This window comes from Geotrypetes seraphini, chromosome 2, assembly GCF_902459505.1.
Source record: "Geotrypetes seraphini chromosome 2, aGeoSer1.1, whole genome shotgun sequence".
Lineage (NCBI taxonomy): Eukaryota > Metazoa > Chordata > Amphibia > Gymnophiona > Dermophiidae > Geotrypetes > Geotrypetes seraphini.
This window is the reverse complement of record NC_047085.1, coordinates 280,115,778-280,136,927: the sequence shown is the minus strand read 5'-3', so window position 1 is coordinate 280,136,927 and position 21,150 is coordinate 280,115,778. Positions and strand designations below refer to the sequence as shown.

General features: G+C 47.4%; 1 protein-coding gene across 3 annotated transcripts in view; it reads right to left on the bottom strand.

Moving 5' to 3' along the window:
• The window catches only part of NSUN2 (NOP2/Sun RNA methyltransferase 2), a 922,747-nt gene that overhangs the window by 406,395 nt on the left and 495,202 nt on the right, over positions 1 to 21,150 (bottom strand). For all 3 annotated transcript variants that reach the window (XM_033929740.1, XM_033929738.1, XM_033929739.1), the window contains exon 10: positions 8,601 to 8,674. In XM_033929740.1, the coding sequence (XP_033785631.1) occupies positions 8,601 to 8,674 (74 nt within the window). The remainder of the gene's footprint in view (positions 1 to 8,600; positions 8,675 to 21,150) is intronic.

The following is a 21,150-nucleotide window of genomic DNA, read 5'->3' as shown; positions in this document are numbered from 1 at the left end:
TATCCTCTACCTACCATGCCCCACAAACCTGATAAAACAACTACAGACCATTCAAAACACTGCCCTCAGACTGATCTACTCACTCAGAAAATTTGACCATATCACCAATGCCTACCTAGACTCCCACTGGCTACCAATAAGAGCCCGAGTTCAATTTAAATTCTACTGTCTACTATTCAAAGCAATAAACGGTACTGCACCTATCTACCTAAACAACCGCCTAATCCAACATACAATCCAGACTACGGAGAACCCACACCCCATTCTCCTACCCACCACTCAAGGGAACTCAGCGCAAGAAGATGTATGACGCTCTCCTAGCGACGCAGGCAGCGAAACTTGACCCCACTATCTCCAACCTGCTGACAGCAACAAGAGACTTTAAATCATTTCGAAAAGATCTCAAAACTCTGCTATTCAAAAAATCTTTAGAGTCCTCTTAACTCTTTATCTTTAGAGCTCTCCCTCCCTCCCCCGCAACCTCTCCGATGTCTCCCTCCCCTCTTACTATCTTTCCCATCTACCCCTCAAAGCCTCTAGTATACATCCTACCCATTTTGTAATCTTCTGGAAATGTCCAGCCATCTTCTTATGTAATCCGCTTTGAACTGCAAGGTACAGGCGGAATAGAAGTCACTAATGTAATGTAATGTAAGTATTTAATTTCTCCCTGTTCTACCTGCTCAAGGTGAATATTGATGTCACCTATCAGTAAATTATAAGAACCAGCTACTGAATTAGTAAGAAGGAATTCAAAAAAATCGTCCTTAACTTGCATTCCATTTCCTAGGTGGAATATAGAACAATGTGACTATTAGAGCATCTTCTAATTGATTATTCAATAATTTACAGGAGAGGATTTCAAAGTCTGCAGTGGATTTCGAATCTAATATAATTAAGCCAAAAGAATATCTCAGGATGATGGCTAATCCTCCACCCCTTCCCCTACTTCTAGACCAGTGGTCTCAAACTCAAACCCTTTGCAGGGCCACATTTTGGATTTGTAGGTACTCGGAGGGCCTCAGAAAAAAAATAAAAAGTTAATGTCTTATTAAAGACATGACAATTTTGCATGAGGTAAAACTCTTTATAGTTTATAAATCTTTCCTTTTGGCTAAGTCTTAACAATAATATTGTAATTTATAGCTAAACAGACATATGATCAAGAAACTTATTTTAATTTTGAGATTATGATAAACATACCGAAGGCCTCAAAATAATACCTGGCATGTGGCCCCCGGGCCAAGACTTTGAGACCACTGTTCTAGACAAAGATATAATTTTAAAGCCAGGGGGAAGGCATTCACATATAATAATATCACTATCTGAAACTAGCCACGTTTCCGTTAACAAAACAAAATCAGGATTGGACTCCTCCAGCCAATCTTTGACCAGCTGACTCATTTCTGATAGATTGTATATTTAAATATGAACAATGAAGATTTCGATAATGAGGAAAATCAGATGTCACAGAATAATTAAGATTTTTTAGTGACCGCTTCTTTTAATATAAGGTCTATTAGAATTGCGGAAATTTGAAACAGACCCAATTCAGTATAATCATATAGAAAATGATGCAAGATCATTGATGATTTTAATTTGATAGGACGGGTCCATATGTAATGGACTGGGATAGGAATAGGATATAACAGAAACATAGAAAATGACAGCAGAAAAGGGCCACGGCCCATCGAGTTTGCCCACTCTAATGACCCACTCCCCTAACCTCTTCCCCTAAGAGATTCCACATGCCTATTCCATTTTTTTCTTAAAATCTGGCACGCTGCTGGCCTCAATTACCTGCAGTGGAAGTTCATTCCAATGATCAACCACCCTTTCAGTGAAGAAATACTTCATGGTGTCGCCATGAAATTTCCCGCCACTGATTTTCAGCGGATGCCCTCTTATGGCCATGGGTCCTTTAAAAAAAAGATATCATCTTCCACCTCGATACGGCCCGTGATATATTTGAACGTCTCAATCATGTCTCCCCTCTCTCTACGTTCCTCAAGTGAGTATAGCTGCAATTTACTCAGCCTTACCTCATACCGGAGATCCTTGAGTCCTGAGACCATTCTGGTGGCCATTCGCTGAACCGATTCAGCTCTCAGCACATCATTTTAGTAATGTGGCCTCCAGAATTGTACACAGTATTCCAGATGAGGTCTTACCATGGATCTGTACAATGGCATTATGACTTTGGGTTTCCGACTGACGAAACTTCTACGGATACAACCCATCATTTGTCTAGCCTTGGATGAAGCTTTCTCCACTTGATTGGCAGTTTTCATGTTTTCACTAATGATCACTCCTAAATCACGTTCTGCTACTGTCCTAGCTAAGGTCTCCCCATTTAGGGTGTAAGTTCTGCACGGATTTCTGCTGTCAAGGTGCATGACCTTACACTTTTTAGCATTGAAGCTAGGTTGCCAAGTTGAGGACCAATGTTCTAGTAAGAGTAGGTCCAGCGTCATACTGTCGGACAATGTGCTTTTGCCTACTATGTTGCATAGTTTGGCGTCAACGGCAAATAATGTTATTTTACCTTGAAGCCCCCGAGTCAAGTCCCTAACAAATATGTTAAATAGGATCGGGACCAAGACCGAGCCCTGCGGCACTCCACTGATCACATCCGACGTTTCGGAGAGGGTACCGTTAACCACCACCCTCTGAAGTCGACCGCTTAGCCAGTCTTTGACCCATGCAGTTAATGTTTCTTCTAATCCCATCAAACTCATCTTGCTCAATAACCTGCGGTGTGGGACGCTATCAAAAGCTTTACTGAATTCCAAGAAAACGACGTCCAGGGACTCTCCCATATCCAATTTCTTGTTACCCAGTCAAAGAAGCCAATTAGATTGGATTGGCAGGACCTTCCCTTTGTAAATCCATGTTATAGGGATCACATAGATTCTCCTCGTTCAGAATCGTATCTAATTTATGTTTAATTAGTGTTTCCATAAGTTTACTCACTATTGATGCGAGACTCACTGGTCTGTAATTCGCAGTCTCCGTCCTACATCCCTTTTTGTGTAGTGGAATGACGTTAGCCGTTTTCCAGTCCAACGGGACTTTTCCTGTACTTAGGGAAAGATTGAAGAGCGCGGATAATGGTTCCGCCAGGACATCACTCAACTCTCTAAGAACCATGGGGTGTAGATTGTCTGGTCCCATGGCTTTGTTCACTTTGAGTCTTGATAGTTCACAGTAGACGCTGCCGGGTGTAAACTTGAAATTCTGAAACGGGTCTTCCGAGCTTTTCTTTGTCTGCAACTGTGGACCGGACCCCGGCACCTCGCAGGTAAAGACGGAGCAGAAGTATTCATTTAGTAGTTCGGCTTTATCGGAATCCAATTCTACATAATTCCTGTCTGGTTTCCTAAGGCGTACTATCCCATCTGTGTTTCTTTTTCTGTCACTAATATACCTGAAGAAGGATTTATCCCCTTTCTTAATGTTGTTTGCTAGATTCTCTTCTATTCGGAGTTTGGCCTCTCTGACTGCTGTTTTGACAGCTTTAGACTTGGCCATATAGACTTCTTTTGTCTCCCTTTTTCCTGATTGTTTGTAGGAGATAAAGCACAGTTACTTACCGTAACAGGTGTTATCCAGGGACAGCAGGCAGATATTCTCTACATGTGGGTGACGTTATCCACGGAGCCCCGACGCGGACAGCTTTTCAAGCAAACTTAATGAAGATTTCAAATTTGCTGGTGCTGCACCACGCATGTGTGTGCCTTCCTGCTCCACTAGAGGGCGCACCCCCTCCTCATGGTCTTCAGTTCAGACAGCTAGCAAAGAAGCCAACCCTGGGGAGATGGGAGGGTTGCGAGAATATCTGCCTGTTGTCCCTGGATAACACCTGTTACGGTAAGTAACTGTGCTTTATCCCAGGACAAGCAGGCAGCATATTCTCTACATGTGGGTGACCTCCAAGCTAACCAAAAAAGGGACATAGAGAAGTTGGCAAATTAGGAAAACAGATTACGCAAAACCGACTGGCCAAACTGGCCGTCGCTCCTGGACAAAGAATCCAGACAGTAGTGAGAGGTGAAGGTATGAACCGAAAACCAAGTGGCAGCCTTGCAGATCTCCTCAGTTGGCGTGGACCTGAGGAAAGTGACAGAAGCCGCCATTGTTCGGACCTTATGTCCCGTGACCCGACAATGCAGTGAGAGACCAGCCTGAGCGTAGCGGAAGGAAATACAAGCAGCCAACCAGTTGGACAAGGTGCGCTTGGAAACAGGACGTCCCAACCGATTAGGATCAAAAGACAAGAACAATTGAGGAACCTTCCGATGAGACTGGGTGCGTTGGAGATAGAACGCCAACGCCTTTTACAGTCAAGAATATGAAACGCCACCTCACCAGGATGAGAATGGGGTTTAGGAAAAAACACCGGAAGAACAATAGACTGATTAAGGTGAAAATCTGACACCACCTTAGGTAAGAACTTGGGATGAGTGCGCAGGACCACCTTGTCATGATGAAAAATAGTAAAAGGTGGGTCCGCAATCAAAGCCTGCAGCTCACTAACCCTGCGAGCAGACGTGAGGGCAAGCAGGAAGATCACCTTCCAAGTAAGGAACTTCAGATGAGTTTTATCCATGGGCTCAAAGGGGGGTTTCATCAATTGAGCGAGAACCACATTGGCATCCCAAACCACAGGGGGAGGCTTGAGAGGAGGATGGACATGCAAGAGACCCCTCATGAAACGAGAAACCAAGGGGTGGACAGACAACGACTTCCCATCAAGCTGCCGATGGAAGGTGGCAATTGCACTATGACGGACATGAACAGAATTGGTCTTGAAGCCAGACCGAGACAAATGAAGTAAATAATCCAGAACCGAAGATAAAGAAGTGGACAAGGGTTCCACCTGATTCGAAGCACACCACGTGGTGAATCTAGTCCACTTCTGGGCATAACATTGCCTAGTAGAAGCTTTCCGAGAAGCTTCCAGAACCTTGTGATGCTGCGGAGCGAGAAAGAGCAATCCTCTGGAAAGATTGGAAGAGCTGGACCACCAACGGAGCGAGCGTTTCAAGGAGGGAGTCACCACAATGAGGTGAGAAGCGGGATCCCGACCCTGCCGCCACTTAGAGGCCAGAGTCCACTGAGGTACCCTCAGATGTAGGCGCGCGAATGGTGTGACATGCACGGTGGAGGCCATGTGCCCCAAGAGGACCATCATCTGCTTGACCGAGACCGAAGCCCGCAGGGAAACCTGCTGGCTCAGCCGCATGAGCGTGGCCTGCTGAGAAGGAGGTAGGAATGACCGGAAGCGAACCGTGTCCAGCACGGCCCCGATAAATTGGAGGGACTGAGAGGGGCACAACTGAGACTTTGGAAAGTTCACCTCGAACCCGACTCTGAAGGAAGGAAATAGTTTGACGGGTCGCTGAAATAACCCCCTCCTCCGTTGAGGCTTTGATCAACTAATCGTCGAGGTACGGAAAGACCTGAAGGCCCCTCGACCGCAGAGCCGCCACCACCACCACGAGGCACTTCGTGAAGACTCGCGGGGAGGAAGCCAGCCCGAACGGGAGAACCCTGTACTGCAGATGCAGGTCCCCGACCTGAAAGCGAAGGAATCGGCGACAAGCCAGATGAATCGGCACATGAGTATAGGCCTCCTTCAGATCGAAGGAACACAACCAGTCCCCCTCGTCCAGCAACGGGTACAAAACAGGGAGCGAAAGCATCCTGAACTTCTCCCGAACCAGGAATTTGTTCAGCTTCCGGAGGTCCAGGATAGGACGTAGGTCCCTGGTCTTTTTGGGGACCAGGAAGTACCTGGAGTAAAATCCCCGTCCCCACTGACAAGGGGGAACTTCCTCCACCGCTCGAAGGTGAATTAGTGCCCGAGCCTCCAGAAGGAGCAAGGGAAACTGCGCCCGATTCGAAAGAGACACGACGGGAGGACTGTCTGAAGGCAACTCCCGGAAGTTAAGTGAGTACCCCTCTCTGACCACGGTGAGGACCAAGCGTCCGAGGTAATGTGGGCCCAGTTGTGGTAGAAAGCCCGAAGACGGCTCCCGATAGGAAGATGGGCGAGCGTCAAGGCGGCGGGGGCCAGCCCCCTGCTGCTCAGCCAGTCAAAAGGATGGCGCGGGCTTAGACACAGCTGGGGTCTGAGGTTTTGGAGGAGTCCGCTGCTACTGTTGGCGCCGGGGAGGTGGACGAGAGAAGGCAGAGGTAGACTTCTGCGGGTACCGTCGGGGCAACAGCCGATAAGCCTTAGGAGGAGTAGGCTTCGGCTTGGGCCGCACCAAAGATGCAACGGAATGCTTATGCTCCGAGAGGCGCTTAGTGGCCGCCTCAATCGAGTCAGAGTTCATTCCCCAAACAGGGAAGATTGGCCAAGTGATCCGGAAGATTGGGGTCCATATCGACAATGCGGAGCCACGCCAAGCGGCACATGGCCACCGCAAAAGCGGAGACCCGAGAGGAAAGCTCGAACGCATCGTAAGCTGCGTGGAACATGTGCAGACGAAGCTGCAAAAGAGAGTCCACCAGCTACCCAAACTTCGTGCTGCGGGAGTTGGGCAAGTCACCCTGAAAAGCGGGCAAAGACTTGACCAGGACCTTAAGATATGAGGTGAACATAAAATTATAATTTTAAGACCCGGTTAGCCATCATGGAGTTTTGGTAGAGGCGTCTGCCAAACTTATCCATCGTCCTCCCCTCCCGGCCAGGTGGGACCGCCGCTGAGACCCTGGAGGGATGACTCTTTTTCAGAGAAGATTCCACCAGCAGGGACTGGTGGGAAAGTTGCGCCTTTTCAAACCCTGGGCAGGGGACGGTCCGGTATCTAGATTCCATTTTGGACAGAATGGCCGGGACCGCATAAGGGGTCTCCAAATTCCAAAAGAAAGAATGGCACAGCACCGGATTCAAAGAGAGCCGCAAAGACTCCCGAGGAGGACAAGGGAGGTCCATCTCCTCCAAAAACTCCTTGGTGTATTTAGAGTCGGACTGGAGTTCGAGATGGAGCGACCTCCCCATGTCCTGAACAAACCGGGTGAAGGAAGACGGGCAACTGTCCGACCGGCCCTCGAGAGGGGTGGTCGAACGAGACCGAGGCGCTGCCGAAAAAGAAGGAGAAGCCTCCCGAGAATAATGCGGTGGCCTATCAGTGCCCTGCCCCGAGCCCCAAGACGCCCTACTAAGGGAACGGGGTGGGGTCGAGGACTGCCGACACCGAGGCGATACTCGGCGGGAAAACGGAGGGGACCTATTCGAAGTCGCGGTCTCCCGGAGCAGAGCCCCAGACCGGGAAGGCGACTTGAACAACCGGGGGTTGGACAAAGACAACTCCGAGACCTGGAGCTCTCCGGCAGTGCGGCCACCTCGGGACCGCCCCCGCCTCGGGGGGGGGAATCCCGGGGTCGAGGCACGCCCCGACCGGCGCTTCGACCCCAACTGTCAACTATCCAGCTCTTATAACAAATTAGATAAAAAGTAACAAATAAAATAATCAAACAATTTAGAAGTGCCATCATGCTTATGAGTAGCAATTAAAAAAGAGAAGAAAAAATTGCTTAGAGAAGAGAAAATTAATAGCTTACCCAAAATAGCTATGACTTAAAAAAGATAATATTATCTAGTTTTAACCAGTCACTTCGCTCAGTCACTTTGCAAAGTAGTGCGCCTTTGACATGTGCCTTAGACAGCATGCCAAATGACAGCACGCTGTTAGGCGCTGGCGCTTTAAACTGACCCAGCGCTGACATGAGGTTGAAAGCGGAGCAAGCTTGCATGCCCGATAAGAATGCCGCTCAGACAGGAGCCAGCAAGTAAAACTCCAAAGTGCTATAGTGCTGTAGTTCTTCCCAATGGCCACCACTGATGAATTTTAGTGCTATAATCACCTCAGGGCTGACCAGAAACCTCAAAAAACAGGATTTTAAGGGAGGGAAACAAAGCCCTAGCTATAGAAACTGTTAAAAACAGCTTTTGAAGACCCCAATTTTTTCCCACAGGCTATCACAGTCTTACTCACAGACCATGTGCTGGGGAACTGGTACTGCTTCTGCCTGCTTCAGTAACTATGTTCTAGGAGAGGCCATTTTGCTTGGATCTTTGGGATGCTGGTCGGACCTTCATGGACCGAACATTAATCCCCTCCAGACATCTCACAAAATAGGGGGGAGCGGGAGATGAAATGCAGCTGGCACCGTGAGCGCCTAAAGGAACGCTATTAGCGCCTAAATAGCCTATGCTCCACTATCTTCAGCAGGCTGGCTGAAACAGGTCCCTGAAGGTACATCTGCCAGCTACCATTTTAAAATCTTTTTTTCTCCACACAGGCAGAGTAGACCCTTATTAAGAGGGATCTATGATTTCATGAAAAAGACTGCGACTGGCGTGCAAATAAAAAATAAACACACAGATAGGAAGACACCTTTCATGCTCGCCTTCAAAAAGACAAACTGGAAGGGGCAGCAGTCTCCTGGGAGAAGAAGGTTTCAAAAGCTATGATTGACATCTTTCTGTAGTATGCTTGTGAGAATGGACAGAATATCCTAAGATTCAGCATACTATTGCACTGAAAACATTATTATGAAGTCACTGAGCTGCACAGAAATCTTTTTACCTTCCACTGTATCACTCCAGGCATCCATTTCAAACCAGGCAGTTCTGAGGACACATCAACAAGCTCCAAGGAACCTGCATAAAATTCACACAAGCAAGAGCTCTTAAAATTATCTTAGCTATTTTTATAAAGGACATAATCAGAAAATTAATTTCTTTAGCCAATTCTCACCCCATCCCCACATGAAGTAGAAATATAGGACAAACATCTGGCAGCTAGATCAAACAAAAGGTTAACTATAGGTCAGAAAAGAAATAGATTTTCCTTGTCATTTCACATTTAATAAATGGAGGAGTGGAACAAAATCAGTGCTAAGACACTTATCTAAAATCCTCTAAAAATACTATACACCAAGGCCTGATTGTAGGCAACTGTAGGCGTCCTACAGCTGTTTAACCTGCCAATCGAGACACAGGTTTATTAAAAAAAAAAAAAATGCTCCCGAGGCAGGCTGCCTATATTGAAGGCGCCTCCGGGACCCTAGGTAGGCCCGCAAAACCGCCTAAGCTTGTCTAAGGCTAGGCATAGCCTTAGGCGAACCTAGGCGACTGTACATGTCTCCCATGGCCAGCAAGAGACGCATACAATGTAGGACAGCAAAATTCTGGCCTACACTGTAAGTAGATGTAGCCACTACACTTATTGCTGCAAGGGATCTCCCTGCTGCGATAAGTATAGCGGCAGTGGCACCAGTCCCCCCTCCCCAAACAATCACGGCAGGAGATAGCCCAACCCCTCATGCCCGAAGACCACCCACCCTCCCACCCCGAAGACCAGACCCAACCCCCCCACCCCAAAGATCACAGCAAGAGGAAGCCTATCCCCTCCTGCCCAAAACCGACCCCCTCATCCCATAAATCGCAGCAGGAGGGAGCCCAACCACTCCTGTTCGAAAATGGCCCACACCACCCTAAAGATTGCGGAAGGAGGGAGCCCAACTCCTCCTGCCCAAAGACCCCACCCCCCCAACCCAAAGATCACCAGCAGGAGGGTGCTCAATCCCTCTTGCCGGACACTTCCAATGAAACCCCTTCCCCCCAAGATCGCCAGTAGGAGGGTGCCCAATCCCTTCTGCCAGATCCCCCCCCAACAAACCCCCCATCCGAAAAATGCCAGCAAGAGGGGGGCCCAATCCCCCCTGCCTGACTCCCCCAATGAACTCCCCTCCATGGACCCCTCTCGGGTTCACTTTGAACATTGGGCGGACAGGTTTTCCCACCATCCGGCCATCCTCCGTCGAAATGAGGAGGGCCCACCCCTCTCCTGCCCATCCCACAGGAGGGGCGGGGCCTTAGGTAAATGGGCCATCGGAGGGGCCTTAGGTTGGGCTTCCTCATGCCTCGATCGTTCAGAGGGGGGGACTGGCAGTCGTAGCCGTTATACTTATCGTGGCAGGAAGAGATCCCTTGCCGCGATAAGTATAGCAGCCATGTCTACAATAACCCAGTTCTGTAACATGAAAGTCGGTTACAGAACTGGGTTTATTTTGGGTGGGTGTAAGAACATAAGAAACGCCTTCACCGGATCAGACCGAGGTCCATCTAGTCTGGTGCTCCGCACACGCGGCGGCCCATTTAGGTACTCCTTTTTGGAGACCCGACTTTACCGTATCCTTCAATATGATAATAGATAACAATCTCACTTTCCGAGAACATATCAGTGCAATGGTTAAAAACTGTTTTTACAGATTAAGAATGATCCGTTCACTTGCTCCCCTTCTTGATTCATTTTCTCTTAATACACTGATCCACTCATTAGTTATCTCAAAATTGGATTATTGTAACTCCTTATTAAAAGGGGTTTACCAAAAGGATATAATGCATCTTCAACTCGTTCAAAATACTGCAATAAAGATTATTTCAGGTTCAAAAAAATTTGATCACATCACACCCTTACTACAAAGTGCTCATTGGTTGCCAATATCTTATAGGATTATTTACAAAATAGCTTTTTTAGTCTTTAAGACATTAAAATCTAATACTCCGGCTTTCATAGATAGGCTCTTGATTCCATACAGTTCATCTAGAACTCTCAGATCATCTTCACAATGTACTTTAAATGTCCCCTCTTTAAAAGTTATTGGAACCCGCCGTGCTTCAATTTTCTCCGTTACGGCACCAATGTTATGGAACTCCCTTCCTTTGTATTTAAGATTAGAACAAGATGTAAAAATATTTAAAAAGAACCTTAAATGTCTTCTTTTTAAAGAAGCCTTTAATTGACAGATTACAAATACTCATTTTTCTTGACATTTTTTCGGTCTCTCATTCTATCCCCTTATCTCCCCAATGTGTTTCCCTTTTATGTAATCTTTTAACAAATATTGTATTTCCTCCCCACCTTCCCATTGTTATCAGTTGTCTTCATGTCTAAAGTTGTTTCCCAGTTTGTTTAGAAGAATAGTAATTGTATAAGTAAGTCCATTTTAAACTCTATTTTATTTATGTAAAACGCTTTGAAATTGTAAAAGCGTTTAATCAAACAATATAATAAACTTGAAACTTGAATATGATATGCAAGAAGGTGTGCGTCCAACTTGCGTTTGAATCCCAGTACAGTAGTCTCCGCCACAACCTCCTCTGGCGTAGGATCGATTCTATATAGGACGCCCGTCCCGCATCCTATACAGAATCTGGGCCTAAGGGTAAGATTCTCAAAACTCGCTAGTAAAACCCAGTGAGTCAATATAATGCTCATATTGAGAGCAACTTTTATTTTATGGGCGATTCTCAGTATAATAGAATGCAAATTATATGTACACTATTTGTGCAGAGAACTGTTGTAAAGAGTGGGAAGAACTGTGCCTAGCAATTGATCAGAAGAGCAATCGCTAAGCACAGTTTCTCCTTTCTATCAAAACTGCTTTCCCTGCCTCGATCAACTGAGCCACAGGTCTCCCCAAATCCTGTCAGCTCAACTGATAAACCAGTACGGAGCGCAGAAATGAAAAGTCCCTCCTCCTGCAAAAAAACACACTCACCTGGATTCCCCCCAATACCCTGTACAACCCCGGTAAGAGGAATGCCCCCTCCCCCTATCAGTGATCCCCGCCACCCTGAGATTCCTCAGTGACACTTCTGGTAGGAAGGATACCCACTCCATCCCACTGCTGGTGATTCCTGACACCCGAAGAACCCCCTCAACAGGTGGGATGCCCATTCCATCCCACCCCTGGGGTCCCATGCCCCCCTTACCTTACCGACAAAGGCCGGCCGGAGGGATGCCTACTCTCTCCAGTCCGTTTCCTTATGAGTAGGTCAGGGTTATTAATTTATCAAAAGAGGAAGCCAGAAAGAATTTAAATGCAACAAAAAGGCCGACTTCAATAGAAAATAGTCTATAGAGTGTGATCAATTAAATGTATAAAATACTCAGAGACATGAAACTCTGAAGGGAAGGCTGCTAAACCTCCCCCCAAAAAGTTCACCTTCCAGTCATTGCAACTTCATAAATCCATGATCACACACTAAGACACTGAGAACAATTTGAACAAATTTTCAAAAATTCTTATAGTTCTTCAAATATGCTGAGAGTGATATCTTCTCTTCTTTTAGCAAAAAACAGCCATCACCACGTTCATTAGATATATTAACATTCACTTAGCTTTTATATTTGGCTTAAGGGGTCTCAATGTGGCCCCGTTTCGATCTCTGCTTCAGGAGACCCAATTGCAAGTGTTCTAAAAGCTTAGTGCTGTAAATTGTAGTAATTCTCTAAACTTCGTGATGTTCAGTCACATCTATAAACATAAAAATTATAAAGTTATGTGGGAGTGAGAATTCTTACTCACACTAACTGCTGTATTATAATTCAGTTGGTAGGCAAAACCATTGGAAGGGAAACCGCATTATAGCAATACATACCGCTGCTGGATCTAAATGTTAGTTCTGAAAAGTTCCAACCGCCAGAAAGATGCTGCCAACTGGTGCTTATTTTAAAGGAATGACCAAGGGGAGGAGACTCCTTATACACGTCAGGACGTGATACGTAAAAAAAAAAAAATCAAACCTGTAGAACTAAGGTAGGATAAATTGCAGAAAAAACTGATTAAATCACCTCTTGATTACAAAATACAGAGCATTAGTGGGTGAAAAAGAAGCGCAGTCAAAGAAACGCCACCCATTCTATTTCATTATTAAGTCCATTTGGGTGTAACGTGTTAAGAAGGTAAATCCACTTCTGTTCTTTCTTCCATAAAGTCTGTGCCAGATTGCCACCTCTGATCGTAACAACTGTGTCTATTTCAGATCTACCAAATCATGTTGTTTCTCGAGCCAGTGGGAGACCAGGGGGGCTTCTTTCACTCCTTACCTGATCCTACTGATATGCTCCCCTATCCTGGTATTTATAGAGCGGGTGGTGCATCCAACGTAATGGAGATTACATGGGCATTGAATTACGTACACTACTTGTTGGGAGTTGCAATCTGTAGCAGGACAGTCAATTTTATGCACATTTGCAGTAGTAAGATGCATATGTCAAAATTTGATACTGTGTCCACACATCCTGCAATGTCCACAAGGGTTGTATTCTCCTGAAGTCCTGATCGTTGGATCATATCTAAGAAACTGTGAGTGCCAGACGCTGCTTCAAATTCTGTTGTTTAGAAAATGCAAATCTGGGTGGATCTTGGAATTCCTGATGAAACTGCATAATGCCCCAGTGTTGCTTGATGACACGTTTAATTTGAAACGCTAAAGTAGAATATGGGAGTACACAAACCAATGCTTTTTCATCTTGTTTAGGAGCAGGGTTCAGTAGCAGAGATCTATTAGCGTATAAAGCTCTTTTGTAGGCTTTATGGATCACTGAAAGGGGATAACCCCTCTCCTGAAATCTAAGTTTCATGTCACTGGCTTTACCAATATACTCATGAACTGAAGTACACAATCTGCGGAGGCGCAGAAACTGGCCAACCGGAATGTTATTTCTTAAATGTTTGGGGTGAAAACTACTGTATTGTAGAAGATTGTTCCTGTCAGTACTTTTCCGATATAAACTGGTCTTAAACTGTCCATGGTCTAGTTTGATATTAATGTCTAGAAAAGGTACCTGGCGTGTGTCAGTATGCATTGTGAACTGTAAAATTTGGACACATAAATTTACCCGTTTGAAAAACAAATCAAGATTTGCTGGAGTGCCTATCCATCCTGCAAAAAAGTCATCTATGTAGCGCTTCTAGATTAGAAAATCTTTCCAGAAGTCAGAAGCATACAAAAAAATCTGTTCAAATTTGGATACATCTTGGCCCCCATTGCTGTGCCTTTGATTTGTTTGTAGTATGACATGTCAAACTGAAAATAATTCATGCTAAGGGCTATATGTGCCAACTATATCAAAAAACAAATTCTACTTTCAGATAGCTCATGTGCCCGTAATTCTTCTGCTATAATGTCAACAGCTACAGATTGAGGTACATTAGTATAAAGGGCACTGAGATGGTACATTTTGCAACTCAGCTAAGATGTTAATCATGTTGGTAGAATCCAACACGTACGAAGGGGCCAAGGGGATTTATGAAGTTGCAATGACTGGAAGGTGAATTCTTTTTTAGGGAGGTTTAGCAGAGTTTCATGTCTCTGAGCATTTTATACATTTAATTGATCACACTCTATAGACTATTTTCTATTGAAGTCAGCTTTTTTGTTGCATACTCTCTCCAGTCGGCAGGTCTGCCTCTTCAAAATGGTGGGTTCCCCTTCCCGGTGCATTACCATGGGAGGGGACCCCGGTGGCAGGATAAAATGTGCATCCCTCCTGCCAGGGGGGTCGGTGGTGGGGTCAGAGATCACTGGTGGCGGGAGGGAGTGGAAATCCCCCTGCTAGGGATGTTGCTGGGAGTTCTTGAGGTATTGAAAACACTTGAGGCAGGAGGGAGTGGACATCCCTCATGCCTGGGATGTCAGGAACCAACGGCAGTGGGAGGGAGTGGGTATCCCTCCTGCCACCCTTCAATTTGGGGGTCATTTTCTATTTTTAATTTATTTGCCAGGGGGATGGGGCTGATCTGTAAAGCCTTACTTTCCTTAAAGTGCTTGAGCCAATCAGCGCTCAGGCACTGATTGGAAAAGTAAGGCTACGACAACTCAGACCCTGTTGGAAAATGTTGCCTGCATATGTGGCACAAGATTAGGGAATCACCCAGCGATGATAGAGAATCGCTCAGAGTGCTCCATTAAATACAGATGAGCCCATTTTACTTCCATTTTAATATTAATGACCTCATTGTACTACATTTGCATGGCAGAGTCGGAGACTGCTAAGAAGTTCGGAAAAAGCCATTCTCGTAATCAGCTGGTAAATTGCTGGCACGCTAAACTGGCTGGAACCGGTTTAGCGACCATCATTAAGGGCACAGTAACTTTTGAAAATTCTCCTCTATGCAGCTAAACACTAGGGCTGAACATGTTAATTGTTTAACAATGTTAAAAAAATTTAACAGGATTATCACAGTCAGGCTTTCCTGCACTGTTGTTCACTGGTGCTGTTCTGTAAGGATCCAATCTGGAAAATTGCTAAGTTTCTTTGATTTTATTCTTAATTATCTCAACTGATTGGAAATAAGTTTTTGCTAACTGAAATATTTTTTCTCTTGATTTGAGCACCAACTAATATTTAAATTCTTAGAATTTAAAACTCCTGTGTTCTCTGGGCTTGAGCACAGACTTGATTATTTATTTAATTTTGAGATTAAAAAACTGTTGATTGTTTCTCTAGACCTGAGCACAGACTTTATTAATATTTATTTAATTATTGGGAATTAACTTTAAGAACTGTTTATCTAAAGCAGAGGTGGGCAACTCCGATCCTCGAGGGCCGGAATCCAGTTGGGTTTTCAGGATTTCCCCAATGAATATGCATTGAAAGCAGTGCATGCAAATAGGTCTCATGCATATTCACTGGGGAAATCCTGAAAACCTGACTGGATTCCGGCCCTCGAGGACCGGAGTTGCCCACCCCTGGTCTATAGTGTGGTGTAACTTTTCTGTCTTCTAACCAAGCCCCCCTACCACCACCTAAAAAATCCAAAACAAAAAAAACCAAACAAACAAGCTTTCACTCCTTTTCTTTTTCTGCTTAGCTCTGTCATTAGACGGGATAAAATCTTATGACTAACTCTTGACTTTCATACTGCAGGCAAGGTTTATTTTATTTTAAATAGTCAGTCAGACCAGAAAGCAGCTTTAAGGAGATTATTAGCACAGAAGCTGCTAACTAGATTTATTGGGAATATTTATTTAGAATTTAAAAAAAAGGGGGGGGGGGGAAGTAGATTCCTGCAGAATTTGTACCACAGTGTCTCAATTGTTAGGCCCTCCTATAAAACTGCTGATAGGGATCTTGGGTGACTCACTGGGACTTTATATATAAGTTGCAGACCTGGAGGGGGGAGTGACTAGACAGCACAATAAAGCACAGTTACTTACCGTAACAGGTGTTATCCAGGGACAGCAGGCAGATATTCTTAATGCATGGGTGACGTCACCGACGGAGCCCCGGTACAGACCTTTTTAACTAGAAAGTTCTAGTTGGCCGCACCGCGCATGGGCGAGTGCCTTCCCGCCCGATGGAGGAGAGCGTGGTCCCCAGTTAAGATAAGCTAGCTAAGAAGCCAACCCGGGGAGGAGGGTGGGACGTAAGAATATCTGCCTGCTGTCCCTGGATAACACCTGTTACGGTAAGTAACTGTGCTTTATCCCAGGACAAGCAGGCAGCATATTCTTAACGTATGGGTGACCTCCAAGCTAACAGAGAGGGAGGAGGGATGGTTGGCCATTAGGAAAATAAATTTTGTAACACAGCTTGGCCGAAGTGTCCATCCCGTCTAGAGAAGGCATCCAGACAGTAGTGAGTAGTGAACGTGTGAACTGAGGACCAAGTGGCAGCCTTGCAGATTTCCTCGATGGGCGTGGAACGGAGGAAAGCCACAGAAGCAGCCATAGCTCTGACCCTGTGGGCCGTGACAGCACCTTCCAGTGAGAGACCAGCCCGAGCATAACAGAACGCAATACAGGCAGCAAGCCAGTTGGAAAGCGTCCGTTTAGAGACAGGACGACCTAGACGGTTAGGATCGAAGGTCAGAAAGAGCTGAGGGGACGAGCGGTGAGCCCTGGTACGGTCAAGGTAGTATGCAAGGGCACGCTTACAATCCAGCGTGTGCAACGCCTGTTCCCCAGGATGAGAATGGGGTTTAGGGAAAAAGACAGGCAACACAATGGACTGGTTGAGGTGAAAAGCCGAGACCACCTTGGGAAGGAATTTAGGATGGGTACGCAGAACCACCTTGTCATGGTGAAAAACAGTGAACGGTAGATCGGCGACCAGTGCATGCATCTCACTAACCCTCCTGGCAGAGGTGATGGCAATGAGGAAAAGCACCTTCCATGTTAGAAGTTTGAGCGAAGTTGTGGCAAGAGGCTCAAAAGGGGGTTACATGAGGGCTGATAAAACCACATTCAGGTCCCAGACGACAGGAGGAGGCTTCAGAGGTGGTTTGACATTGAAGAGGCCTCTCATGAACCGGGAAACCAGTGGATGAGCCGTGAGAGGTTTTCTGAGGATAGGCTCATGAAACGCAGTGATGGCACTGAGGTGGACTCTGATTGAGGTAGACTTGAGGCCAGCATCGGACAGAGAGAGCAAATAGTCCAGTACAGTTTCCACCGCTAATGAGGTGGGATCGTGATGATGCAGTAGACACCAAGAGAAGAACCTGGTCCACTTCTGATGGTAACATTGGAGGGTGGCCGGTTTCCTGGAGGCATCCAAAATGCGACGGACAGGCTGAGACAGATTCTCTAGAGAGGTCAGCCCGAGAGAAACCAAGCTGTCAGGTGGAGCGAAGACAGATTGGGATGCAGTAGAGACTGACGTTGCTGAGTAAGTAGAGTAGGAAACACAGGAAGAGGAATGGGCTCCCTGGAGCTGAGCTGAAGCAGGAGGGAGAACCAGTGTTGGCGAGGCCACCGAGGAGCGATGAGAATCATGGTGGCCCTGTCCCTGCGGAGTTTGGATAACGTCCGCAACATTAGAGGTAGTGGAGGAAAGGCATAGAGGAACCGATCTGTCCAGTCGAGCAGGAATGCATCTGGGGTCAGACGATGAGGAGAGAAGAGTCTGGAACAGAACTGGGGCAGCTGATGGTTGTGAGGTGCTACAAAGAGGTCCACCTGCGGAGTGCCCCAGCGAGCAAAGATGGAGTGGAGTGTGGAAGGGTCCAGAGTCCACTCGTGAGGTTGAAGGATGCGGCTGAGATTGTCGGCCAGGGAGTTCTGTTCGCCCTGGATATAGACAGCCTTGAGGAAGAGATTGCGGGCTGTGGCCCAGGTCCAGATGCTGAGAGCCTCCTGACAAAGGAGGCGAGATCCGGTGCCGCCTTGCTTGTTTATGTAGTACATGGCGACTTGATTGTCTGTGCACAGGAGAAGAACCTGAGGGCAGAGAAGGTGCTGGAAGGCCTTGAGAGCATAGAACATGGCTCTGAGTTCCAGGAAATTGATGTGAAGTTGACGCTTCTGCGGGGTCCAGAGTCCCTGGGTGCGTAGATCTCCCAGGTGAGCTCCCCACGCATAGGGGGAGGCATCCGTGGTTATGATCATGGAGTGAGGGGGTAGATGAAAGAGTAGACCCCTGGAAAGATTTGAGGAGTTCAACCACCATTGAAGGGATTGCTGAAGAGACGATGTCACAGAGATGGGATGAGAAAGATGATCCGTGGTCTGTGACCATTGGTTGGCAAGAGTCCATTGAGGTGTCCTGAGGTGGAGTCGCGCCAGAGGAAGCACATGGACCGTCAAGGCCATGTGGCCCAGGAGGACCATCATCTGTTGGGCAGGAATGGAGTGATGAAGGAGCACCTGACGACAGAGGTGGAGCAGGGTCCGTTGATGGTCGGAGGGGAGAAACGCCCTCAATAGTGTGGTGTTGAGAACTGCTCCAATGAACTGAAGTCGCTGTGTGGGAAGCAGATGCGACTTGGGGTAGTTGATCTCGAACCCCAGGAGATGGAGGAAAGAGATGGTGTGATGAGTGGCTTGTAGCACAAGTGGAGACGTAGGTGCTTTCACCAACCAATCGTCCAAGTAGGGGAACACCTAGAGGTTGTGAGACCTGAGGAAGGCCGCCACCACAATAAGGCACTTGGTGAACACCCTGGGCGATGAAGCGAGGCCAAAAGGTAGCACTTTGTACTGATAGTGACGGTGCTGTATCTGAAACCGTAGGTAGCGACGTGAAGTCGGATTGATTGGGATGTGAGTGTAGGCCTCTTTGAGGTCCAGGGAACATAGCCAGTCGTGTTGAGAGAGAAGAGGGTAAAGCGTGGCCAGGGAGAGCATTCTGAACTTCTCCTTGACCAGACACTTGTTGAGGTCCCTGAGATCGAGGATGGAACGAAGGTCTCCTGTCTTCTTGGGAACCAGGAAGTAGCGGGAGTAGAATCCCTGACCCCTTTGGTCCGGAGGCACCTCTTCGATGGCATTGAGAAGAAGGAGGGATTGGATCTCCCTCAGGAGGAGGGGGGTTTGGAAGGAGTGAGAAGCAGACTCTACGGGAGGATTGTCTAGTGGAAGAGTCTGGAAGTTGAGAGAGTAGCCGTGGCGAATGATGTTGAGGACCCATTGGTCTGATGTGATGACCTCCCAACGGCTGAGGAAGATTTGGAGGCGACCTCCGATAGGCTGAGGAAGAGGCAATGATGATGGGAGACTGGCTATGCCCTGGAGGAAAAAGTCAAAAGGGCTGAGATGGTTTTGACGGAGGGAGAGGCTTGGCAGGTTGGTGAGACTGTGAGCGAGCCTGAGATTGATGCTGTTGACGAGGTCGGCGAGGCTGCTGTTGAGGCGGGTTGAGAGGTCTGGCCGAGAACCTGCGCTGGTAGGAAGACTGCTGTCTGTAGGTGCGAGCAGGTGGAGTCTTCTTTTTAGGTTTAATCAGAGTGTCCCACCTGGTCTCATGTGCTGAGAGTTTCTGGGTTGTTGAGTCCAGGGACTCTCCGAAGAGTTCATCACCCAGACAAGGTGCGTCAGCCAGGCGGTCCTGGTGGTTAATGTCCAGGTCAGAGACTCTCAGCCATGCCAAACGTCGCATGGCCACCGCCAGGGCAGATGCGCGAGAGGTGAGCTCAAATGAGTCGTAGATGGAGCGAACCATGAATTTCCTGAGTTGGAGGAGGCTGGAAATATGTTGCTGGAAAAGAGGGACCTTACGTTCAGGAAGATATTTCTGTAAGGAGGAGAGCTGTTGCACCAGATGCTTCATGTAGAAGGAGAAGTGGAAGGTGTAGTTGTTGGCTCTATTGGCTAACATGGCATTTTGGAAAAGGCGCTTACCAAATTTATCCATGGTTTTTCCCTCTCTGCCAGGAGGGGTGGAGGCATATACACTGGAACCCTGAGATTTTTTCAAAGTAGATTCCACCAGGAGGGACTCATGGGGCAATTGAGGTTTATCAAACCCTGGGATTGGAATAACCTGGTACAAGCTATCCAATTTACGAGGGGCTCCAGGAATCGTTAGGGGAGCTTCCCAGTTTTTATAGAAAGTTTCCCGTAAGATGTCGTGGACGGGCAACTTCAGAAATTCTTTGGGAGGTTGCTCAAAGTCTAGGGCATCGAGGAAAGCCTGAGACTTTTTAGAGTCAGACTCTAAGGGAATGGAAAGAGCTGCTGACATCTCCCTAAGGAATTTGGAGAAAGAGGATTGCTCTGGTTTGGAGACGGTGTCGGTCATGGAGGGTTCTTCATCGGTTGACGAAGCGTCCTCCTCGGTACCGTGAGGGGAGTCTTCCCACAAATCTGGGTCCCTAACGTCGGGGTGCGTACGTTTGGACATCGGTGTGGAGGGCTCGGCATGGCGGGTCTTTGAAGGAGATTTGCCTGAGCGCACCGAGGCTGTACCGGGTGAGGAAGACCGATGTCGTTCCTGGGACCGGACAGGGTCGGCAGCATCACGGGTATGTACTGCAGGTGTTTCTGCCAAGAGCACCGGCATGGAAGTATTAATCGGTACCGAGGGGGTCGACACCGATGGGACAGTGTGAGGCTCGGACTGGTCCCGTACCGGAAGGTGCGGTGCCAGCAACGCTGGCAACAGTTGTTGGAGTTGTTGTTGCAGCTGCTCCTGTAACTGTGTTTGGAGTATGGCCGCGATGTGGTCATCCAGGGGAGGCACCGGTACCGCTTTTTTCTTCTTCAGTACCATAGGTGCCGCTCTACGCTCCGGCGATGAGGAGGCCGATGATGAGGCACTCACCGAGATCGGAGCGGAGCGTTTGCGGGGCCGGTGCGGTGCCGGGAGGGCCGGTGTCGCAACCGTGGCAGGAGGGCGCTCAAGGGAAGTGGGAGGCTTCTTAGCCGGCTTACCTGGGCCCAACGACCCCGAGGAAGGGTCCGGTGGTTTCGATGTCGTTGGTGCCGACTTTTGTGGTGCCATCGACGTCACAGCTGGTTCCATGGCAGATCCGGTACCAAACAAAATATTTTGTTGGATCTGCCGATTTTTCAAAGTACGCTTTTTAAGCGTAGCACAGCGGGTGCAGGTGTCAGCCCAA